This window comes from Acipenser ruthenus, chromosome 8, assembly GCF_902713425.1.
Source record: "Acipenser ruthenus chromosome 8, fAciRut3.2 maternal haplotype, whole genome shotgun sequence".
Taxonomy (NCBI): domain Eukaryota; kingdom Metazoa; phylum Chordata; class Actinopteri; order Acipenseriformes; family Acipenseridae; genus Acipenser; species Acipenser ruthenus.
This window is the reverse complement of record NC_081196.1, coordinates 14203648-14214070: the sequence shown is the minus strand read 5'-3', so window position 1 is coordinate 14214070 and position 10423 is coordinate 14203648. Positions and strand designations below refer to the sequence as shown.

General features: G+C 35.0%; 2 protein-coding genes across 2 annotated transcripts; both read right to left on the bottom strand.

Moving 5' to 3' along the window:
• Window positions 1–219: 219 nt before the first annotated feature.
• On the bottom strand, window positions 220–1187 carry LOC131737823 (olfactory receptor 10G4-like). The gene has a single exon (XM_059029551.1). The coding sequence runs from the start codon at window positions 1185–1187 to the stop codon at window positions 243–245; it is 945 nt and encodes a 314-aa protein (XP_058885534.1). The 3' UTR covers window positions 220–242.
• Window positions 1188–6329: 5142 nt separating this feature from the next.
• Window positions 6330–7297, bottom strand: LOC117972871 (olfactory receptor 10G4-like). The gene has a single exon (XM_034923259.2). The coding sequence runs from the start codon at window positions 7295–7297 to the stop codon at window positions 6353–6355; it is 945 nt and encodes a 314-aa protein (XP_034779150.2). The 3' UTR covers window positions 6330–6352.
• Window positions 7298–10423: the final 3126 nt, after the last annotated feature.

Below are 10423 nucleotides of genomic sequence, written 5' to 3'. Positions count from 1 at the left end.
CTAACCACTAGTCCACACTGCTGCCCATACCATCCGAGGACATTTTTAACATTTTTAAAAAATGCATTCAGATACCTAGTTGCCGTATTTACTACACATCTGGGGTTTGGGGTGACAGTAAAGGGCAAGTACCTTGAAGTGTCATTTAATCTGTTTTCAACTTTCCACAGTGAGTAATAGCAGCAGAGTTCAAAGGCCAGTGTACCATGTGATTGCTTTGAAATCGAGAAATACTCACATATTTACTTACTTGGTATCACAGTATTATTCTTAAATATTCTGAGTATTCTGTTTCTTATTTCCTTTGTCCTAAGGCAATACACCAACGGATTTACAAGAGAAGGGACCAAGGTTGCGACAATGTGTAACCCATTGCGTTCTGGGATTGTTAACACAAGACCAACTCTAGTAAGAATATTGGCAACAAATTTGGGAACAAAATAGCAAACAACCACAATCATGTGGCTGAAGCAAGTGCTAAACATGTGTTTTCTGCTTTCAGAGGAAATTTTAAACACTGTACAAATTATCCATATGTATGATAACAAAATAAAGACAAAGTTTCCATATATCAACAAAACAAGAGCAATGGTAGTTAACACAAAGTAATCATCAGGATTAACACAGGCTGCTCTTACCAAACCAGGATAGTCACAGAAAATGTACTTAATAACAGGGCGACAGTAGGGAAGTCCATCAACAATTCCAGCTATAAAGCCCATGTAAGAACTGCTTATTATCCATGCAGTTACAGTTAATAACAGTATACGATTGGTTGTAATGATGCTGTGGTATCTTAAAGGATTGGAAATTGCAACCAATCGATCAAAGGCCATCAAACCAATAGCGAAGGCTTCCATAAAATCACCCAAGTGATACACAAACATCTGAGCAGCACAGGGCTTGTAAGATACTGTCTTCACTCCCACTAGAAGGATTGTTAACATTGTCACACTAGCACTGCTGCTGTACATCATATCTACAATGGCTAGATTGCAAATGAAAAAGTACATGGGTGTGTGAAGACGTTTGTCTGATGCAATAATATATATATTGGTGGTGCCTCCTAGTAAAATAAGTGAATAGATCATCAGAATTACAATTCCCACTGCCTTTGGATGCTCAAGGTCATCAAAACCAGTGATGAAAAATTCTGTGATTCCAACTGTGTTGTTTTTGGATGCCATTTTACAGATATCTGAAAGAAAGAGGATATAGAACACATTAGGTTATCTTTTCTCAGAATATTCAGTATGCAGTGAGACAAATTCTGTCACTTTTCAAAATGTTGCTGGGGTTCTGGTCATTGTTTAAATGCTTTAGACTTGCTGTTATTTCCCAAGCACTACATAGAGAACTTCTGACAGTATTTAATAAGGAAACCCTGTCTTTAAATAATTAGCTTTTTCAGAAATCTGGAAGAGCACCCAAGAGAGTAGGTGATGATTCTCCTGCCATATCTGCTTTGACTTTGGTAATCTGTGCCGCTGTTCACTTTTTTAATTCTGACTGCAGCATTACATTTTTCATTGGCTAATCCCACAGAATAACTTTACATAAGCAGTTATCATATGGTCAGAATATTAATAAAATGCTGAAATAGTATTATTAAATATATATCTATATATATGGGAACTGGTTTTAAAAGAATATATATATATATATATATATATATATATATATATATATATATATATATATATATATATATATATATATATATTCTTAAACCAGTTCCCACTGAGGTTTAATAATTACAACACACATTAGCATTCTAACTTGAAAGAAAATCTTCAGTGAAGGCATTCATTTAAGCTTATGAAAAATACAAAATAATCTTAGTTTCACTGGATAAACATACCAGTGCATGACCTTGGAAGAATGGGGCAGTAAGAAATATGTGTTTCCCACACAAACAAACTATTCACAATATAGAAGTGGCAGAGCTGTGAACAGCTAAAAGAAGCAGATTACTGTGTCACAGAGAATACATTCCCAGATGAGCATAGTACGATAGGTGGAAGCAGTAGACAAATTAAGGCAAGCTGCAGGAGAAATACAGCTGAGACTAAAGGCAAAGAAAACTAATCCTCAGTAATCAAAAATTGGGCATCAAACAAGAAAAGAACAGATAAGTAAAATCAGTTGTGAATCAGAAGTCCAATACCTGTAAACTTTTAACATCTATAAAACGTCAATATTAGCATTGCAGAAAATTCAGGCATAGAACATGGAGTTCAATGATATAGCATTTCTCAATTTCTCATACACAACTCACTCTCTCTCTCTCTCTCTCTCTCTCTCTCTCTCTCTCTCTCTCTCTCTCTCTCTCTCTCTCTCTCTCTCTATATATATATATATATATATGTATAAAATCAAGAAGCAAGTTCAGGAACATATTTTTTGACAGACCAAACATACCTATTCCACTTACCTGTAACCTGTAACAGTTACTTGCATGGATAAACAAGTTACCAAAGTGTTCAATGAGAAAAAAGGTTTTTGGATTATTATTTGGCTATCAGTAGGGGATGCTGCTGAGCCATTTTTTAAACTGTATTTATTTATTTATATACATTAGAGTTTGCAGATTGTCCCCCCTGTTTTTCTACATTTGGATGGATAAATGGACAATCTTTACCTTTATTTTCAAAAAAATAATGATTTTTTGTGTGTTCTGAAAAAATGAAAAATTAAGTTTGAAAATGTATCAAATTCACTGAAGAACTAAATATGGATTAAATGTTAATACAGGTACTATTATAAACGTATCATTTTACAGGAGGTAGGATGATGTTGTAAAACAATGTTATTGTTTATTAGAAAAAAAACACAAGCAACCAAGGGCTCATTTACACCTCGATGTTTATTACCCATAGTGGCATGGCTGAGGCCCTGCACCTGTAAATAGTATGATTTTTCTTGTTTGTGTGTAAATACATTTGTCGAAATGTAAAAGTGTGTGCTAGATATGGCAGGGCTGGGGTTAGAATCCCCACCCTAATAAAGACAAGTGTGGAATGTGTTGAGGTGTTAATTGATTGATTGAATATCAATTAGACCCTGGGCACATGCTTAAAAAACATGCTGGAAAGACAGTTCCTCTGATCTCAGCAAGCTGGAGGTCAAAGTGAATGGATTGGCTGTGAACCCTCACAGGGTGTGTATATCCATGGTGAGTGATCTAAGTACACGACCACTGTGTGTATATCCAGGGTGAGTGAACCAAGTACACGACCACTGTGTGTCTAACCGGGGCCGTGAATGCAACTGAGGATCACCTCGCAAATTATATCTCTATAGTGACTGATAGCTAGCATGAACTCTGAAATTGTTAGAGTTTTGAAAAGACGGGGTCAGGTTCTATTGCCTTAACATGATAGATCCTTCCTTACCTTCATTAGGCACGAGGGTCCTTGAGGTTGCATGCTGTGTGTGTGTGTGTGTGTATACAAAAAATGTATGTGTAATGTTTTTTTTTCATTATTACTAATAATGGAATGAATAATTATTTTATTTACAAATATTTATTTTGAGAAAATAATCGAAAGCAGTGTGTATTATTGCTTATAAAGATCCCGAGAATAAACATTTATTATAGCATTGCAATTTTAAAATGTTTGCTTATATAGTTAGTGTTTTGTAGTTTATTCTGTTCTTGGTGTTTGTAAAATACTGCTTTGAAAATAGAATATCCTGTGTATATGTTTACTGTTTATATACAGAAATTGATATGCACATAATATAAACATTTCCACTCTACAGAATTTCATTTCAAGATGGCAAGACAATTAGATGAATCATTGTTGGTGGAAATACTGGCATCTGATTCTGGTGAATCAGAATTTTCTGACAGTGATTTATATAATATAGGTGTTCTCAGTATTTTTTTTTTTTAAATGTTCAGTTCTAAACCATGTGTTGTGTTTGTTTTTTAACAAAAGGCTCAAAATTCATGAAATCACTCAGGTGAACAAATGTCTTGTTTTTTGTGCAAACATCAACATTTTTCAACTTTTTGGAAGTACTGTAAGGTCCATCAGGTCATAGAATAACACGTTTTTATACATGTATCTTTGAAAACAATAAGAGGAATAATAATAATAATAATAATAATAATAATAATAATAATAATAATAATAATAATCCTTAATGTCTAAAAATAAGAAATTTATATATATATATATTGTGGTAACTTGCCCCCACTTAGGTTCGTTGCCCCTTTACAGATTGACCCAGACACTGAAATTGGGGGTTCAGCGCTTCCGCGCACTTTTAATAATACAAATAATAAACAAAATACAAAACAAAAACAAATACCTAGCTCCTTCGGAGCGCTAACTAAAACTCAGGAACACCTATACTATAAAGTGGGACGGCTAAGCCGTTTCCCCACAACACCAAACACACAGTAACTCTTCACCTGCCGACTGCTTGGAAACAGAGCACACCTTCCTGCCTCCTTCTATACAGCAGCACTGTGCAGACTGACTGCACCTCTCATATACCCTGCACCTGGTCCTAATTTAACAATAACTACCAGGTGCAGGGGATCATTAACAATAAACCAATTAACAAATTAAACAAATGTGCATTCTCACATGTTTTTTCTTCATGCAGGGAGGATTAACCCCCTCCCTGTTGTGTTACAATATATATATATATATATATATATATATATATATATATATAGGGGTAGATGTACTAAATTTCGATTTGTGACTTTTTAGGGAATTCTTTGCAGCAGCAGTTTTTCTTTGTGGTTCAAGCTTAGATGAATATGCAATTATGGGCATTCCTACAAAAATTCACAAAAAAAGAGGGTGGAGATAGTGCAAATGACAGATCTCAAATATTATAATGAGATGTACTTAAGCTGCTGTCAATTGCGACACTTACAATTACAAGAACTTTTGAAAGCATGTTTTAAACAATCACAATTGTTGCTGGCATTTCCCAGTCTGCTTTTTCTTGTGCTTTGCCAGTTGTGCTCAATGCATTTTTAAGGCAAACACCCAGGGTGTACTTACAAGCATTACAAGCAAATTTCTATGACATTTCTGGTTTCCCCAACGTGTTGGGTGCAATAGACTGCACACATGTGCCACTAACTCCTCCAGCTCATTCAGAGCGTCTGTATAGGACCATGATCTGTTTTGTGTCAATTGTCTAGGCTACTAAGAAGACCAAGTTAAAAATAATAATAATTAAAAAATAAATAAATAAATAAAAATGACGCTAAAATCATTTAGTTTCAATTTAAAATAATCCTTTATTTGCATTGTACACCAGTGTTGAAAAAAGAGATACACTTTTATGGTTTCTAAAGTACTTTATCCCAGCGACACCAATTCCAAGATGCTACTGTAAAGAATAGATAGTTGTTGATTTTTTTTCGTAGTAGTAGAGTACTTAACTGAGGTGTAATAGCTGTACTGTTTAGTAAAACAAATCTCATCAGTCAACACTTTTTTAAGGGACTAGCATTTCAAAATTAAGTTATCTTTATTCAGGTATTTGGAACAGTGAAGTATTGAATTATTGAGCGGTTTCTTTTTACAGTAGTTAACTGAGGTGTAATAGGTCTACTGTTTAGTAAGCTAAATGTTGAAAATCAGAAAGATTAATATCTTACTTATCAGATACGCCAACACTGCTCTTAAATATTCTGAGCACTCTGATTCTTATTTCCTTTGTCCGAAGACAATATATCAGAGGATTTACAAGTGAAGGGCCCAACGTGGCAGCAATGGCTAATCCATTGCGTTCAGACAGTGCTAATACAAGGCCAACTCTTGTTAGAATAATGGATACAAATCTGGGAACAAAATAACAAGCAACCACAATCAAGTGACTGAAGCAAGTGATGAATGCTTGTTTTCTATTATTATTATTTATTTCCTATCAGACGCCCTTATCCAGGGCGACTTACAAGTGTTACAAGATATCACATTATTCATATATCATATTATTTTTTACATACAATTACCCATTTATACAGTTGGGTTTTTACTGGAGCAATCTAGGTAACGTACCTTGTTCAAGGGTACAGCAGCAGTGTCCCCCACCTGGGATTGAACCCACAACCCTCTGGTCAAGAGTCCAGAGCCCTAACCACTAGTCCACACTGCTGCCCATACCATCCGAGGACATTTTTAACATTTTTAAAAAATGCATTCAGATACCTAGTTGCCGTATTTACTACACATCTGGGGTTTGGGGTGACAGTAAAGGGCAAGTACCTTGAAGTGTCATTTAATCTGTTTTCAACTTTCCACAGTGAGTAATAGCAGCAGAGTTCAAAGGCCAGTGTACCATGTGATTGCTTTGAAATCGAGAAATACTCACATATTTACTTACTTGGTATCACAGTATTATTCTTAAATATTCTGAGTATTCTGTTTCTTATTTCCTTTGTCCTAAGGCAATACACCAACGGATTTACAAGAGAAGGGACCAAGGTTGCGACAATGTGTAACCCATTGCGTTCTGGGATTGTTAACACAAGACCAACTCTAGTAAGAATATTGGCAACAAATTTGGGAACAAAATAGCAAACAACCACAATCATGTGGCTGAAGCAAGTGCTAAACATGTGTTTTCTGCTTTCAGAGGAAATTTTAAACACTGTACAAATTATCCATATGTATGATAACAAAATAAAGACAAAGTTTCCATATATCAACAAAACAAGAGCAATGGTAGTTAACACAAAGTAATCATCAGGATTAACACAGGCTGCTCTTACCAAACCAGGATAGTCACAGAAAATGTACTTAATAACAGGGCGACAGTAGGGAAGTCCATCAACAATTCCAGCTATAAAGCCCATGTAAGAACTGCTTATTATCCATGCAGTTACAGTTAATAACAGTATACGATTGGTTGTAATGATGCTGTGGTATCTTAAAGGATTGGAAATTGCAACCAATCGATCAAAGGCCATCAAACCAATAGCGAAGGCTTCCATAAAATCACCCAAGTGATACACAAACATCTGAGCAGCACAGGGCTTGTAAGATACTGTCTTCACTCCCACTAGAAGGATTGTTAACATTGTCACACTAGCACTGCTGCTGTACATCATATCTACAATGGCTAGATTGCAAATGAAAAAGTACATGGGTGTGTGAAGACGTTTGTCTGATACAATAATACATATATTGGTGGTGCTTCCTAGTAAAATAAGTGAATAGATAATCAGAATTACAATTCCCACTGCCTTTGGATGCTCAAGGTCATTGAAACCAGTGATGATAAATTCTGTGATTTCAACTGTGTTGTTTCTGGTTGCCATCTTCCCCAAGTATCTGTAAAAAGAGACAAAGCAGAAAGAAATGTAAGGAGTATTTTCTGATAATGTTTAATCTGCATTTCAATCTTACTTTTTAGTTTTATATATAACATTATATAACAATTAATACCAGGATATTTGCAAAACCATCAATCAGTCAGTTACAAAATAACTACAGTATTGCTGTGCATAATTATATCAAAATATTTTACAAAACCCCAATATATCTACTGTTATTCTGACCCTGAGATTTATATTGACTCTTGTGCTACAGAGAGAGAAAACCTTTATTTAAAATATCTTTAAATATAAACCTAAAGTTGCTTTAAACAAATGACATCCAAAAAGGGAGGGAATGGTTATTAATTTAAAGTTTAAAAATCAAATTGCTTTTCATTTTATTTTTATAAAATAAACATTGAGTCAATTTATGAGCACAATAACCCACTCCTGTGTGTGCGGTCATGCGTCACAACGCACCCATGAGCGTGGTAAGAGATGTCTTACCACTCACCCTGTCGTGGGTTAATGCTTACACAACAAATACTAATATTAAAGTCAGGAAATGCCATACCACCCATAACTCAGCTGCATCCAGGTTAGGCTGTTAGCATAGATACTGAGATGTGATGGGCAGGGCAGCATTCACTGATAGGATGGAGCAGTAAAAAACGGCAGAAGTAAGAACATTTATTTTAAAACCTTAGCAACAAAACCTGCAACAATGAAGAGTTCCACTAAACAATGATACGGGGAGCAGTGAAAATATGTTTGATATATTTAGCGACACAATGAAATGTTCAACTAAGCAATAATGACCAGGTATCCCTATCAAGGATGTAAATACCATTACAGGTATCAGTATAATTAATAAGTAGGCCATCATGATCTACATGCACAGCATGTGCAATATACCATAATGCCTTTGTAAATATCAAATTTGTGCAAGCAGTTTTCAAGATACAGCCTTCAATAGCTCAGCCTATCAGATGTCAAAACTGTGAAAAAGTATATCACTGTGAGCTACATTCAAAGCATGTGAAATAAAGTGCTTTAATAAAAGTAAATTCAAGTATTAATCAAACTGGAGCAAGTGGTTCACAAAATATAATCTTTAATAGCTCAGCCAATCGGGTGTCAGTAATGTGAAAAAGCATGTAGGCATGAGCTACACTGATGGAACACGGAATAACTGATGGAACACGGAATAACTGATGGAACACGGAATAACTTCCTGTAAAAAGTGTCCATGCTGAATCAAATTTGGGCAAATGGTTCCGTTGGCTTTATTAGACCAGCCAATCAGAGGCCAAAACTCATGCAGAAGTAAGTCACAATGACAAAAAACATTGTCGAAGCACTTGTGTTAACAAATGCCCATATTAAGTTTCAAGAAACATGCAGGCCTCTCCCCAGTATCCCTGTCGCTGGGGAGAAGTGAACATGGAAATGTTACTGAAACTAATGAGGTAGCAAACTTAATTTTAAAAGACACTTAACAAATTAGCAATTTTTGCTGCTCCCCTTTTCATTGTTTAGTGAAACATTTTCTATAAAGGTGTTGTTTCTAAAGTTGAAAAAATAATTTTCTTACCTCTGCCATTTGCACTGCTCCCCTTATCATTGAATGCTGCCCAGCCCATCATATTTCAGTATCTGTGCTAAAAGTCTAACCTGGATGCAGCTGAGTTAGGGGTGTTATGGCATTTCCTGTTTTTTGTGGCTTCAAGCTGCAGCATTGAAGTTACTGTAATTGTCACTTTTTTGTAAGTACAGTAATCTTCTGATGTTTGTGGCTTCAAGCTTAAACCATAACTATTTTTAGAGAGCAGTATAAACAGTTTGGCTAAACATTGAAACTACTCTCTAGAGATAAAATCCATTAAACTCATTCAGTTCTTTATTTATTTGCTTTGTTTTTAATTTAACAGTTTCATTTGGTATATTCTGTATTGCTAGCTAAATGCAGAGATGAAAGTAACTTTAATTTCGTATTGGTACTGTCTTATTGTTCAGTCCCTTCCTCTGCCCCCCGTGCAGCAGAATAGTGCAGCATTCAGTTACGCCACACTGCACTGTAGGCAAACCGAGAAAAGACTGAATATGTTCTACTATTTTTGGTGAGATTTGTCCAGTTGGCTCGGATTTTGCTGTCTGACGAAATTTATATCAGAGCTTTAGTTTATAACACTCTGTGTAATTAGATTTACCAGATTCGAGAGTGAAAAACTGGTAGTTTTTTTTCTTCTTCAATTCCTTGACGCCGTACCAGCTTAAAATAACAGTATAATAACACAATTATAGTTTAAAAATTAAACAACGGGTGTATTTATTTTCTTTATATTGGCGTCTCAAAACATTGTAAATGTAGAAAAATCCTGATTTAAATATAGACCAGCTATTAGTATTACAATTTTAACGTGATAAACACAATCAGAATGATCAAACAAATAATAAGATTGTTTTTATTTTATTTTTGAATGGCGCTAACACAACCTGAACAATTACTGTTAAAAATGTTACTGTTTCTGAACGAGACAAAAAAATGAAATGAAGGTTGTTTTTGCTCTACTTGTTTCCTCAGAATATGCACTAAACTAAATGTTACCTTGTATAGTTCGTTTAGATTGCGAAGCATCTCATGCTTGTTTTTTCTGTTTATTTGTTTCCTTTTTAATTAAAATCAATTAGAAGGAGCAGCATATCTATCATTCTACCCATTCATAAGTTGAATACTTGTATGCATTTCTCTTATGTAGCTATTCGCTTCAATTCAGGCCACTAACATTTCAGTTTACAAAAGCTGCAAGAGTTTCCACTGTGAAGATTTATTTTTTAGTTTTTTTTTAGTTTTTCAGGATTGTTTTGCCGGTGTCGTGTAATATTCTGTATCCCATAAAATTCTGCATCAACTGCTTATTGTACTATATATGCAACCAGGTCGTCTGGCGATTCGTCTTCCGCACTTTCGCCACGGTTTGTCCCGAAGTGAACACTTTTTTCTAATGTTAAGGTTAGGTTAAATGGGTGAGGGTTAATCTATATTTGCATTATTAGGGCACAATGTTTTTTACTAATCAAAAACCACTTGATCGCATATAGTACAATAGCAGGGGATGCAGAATATTA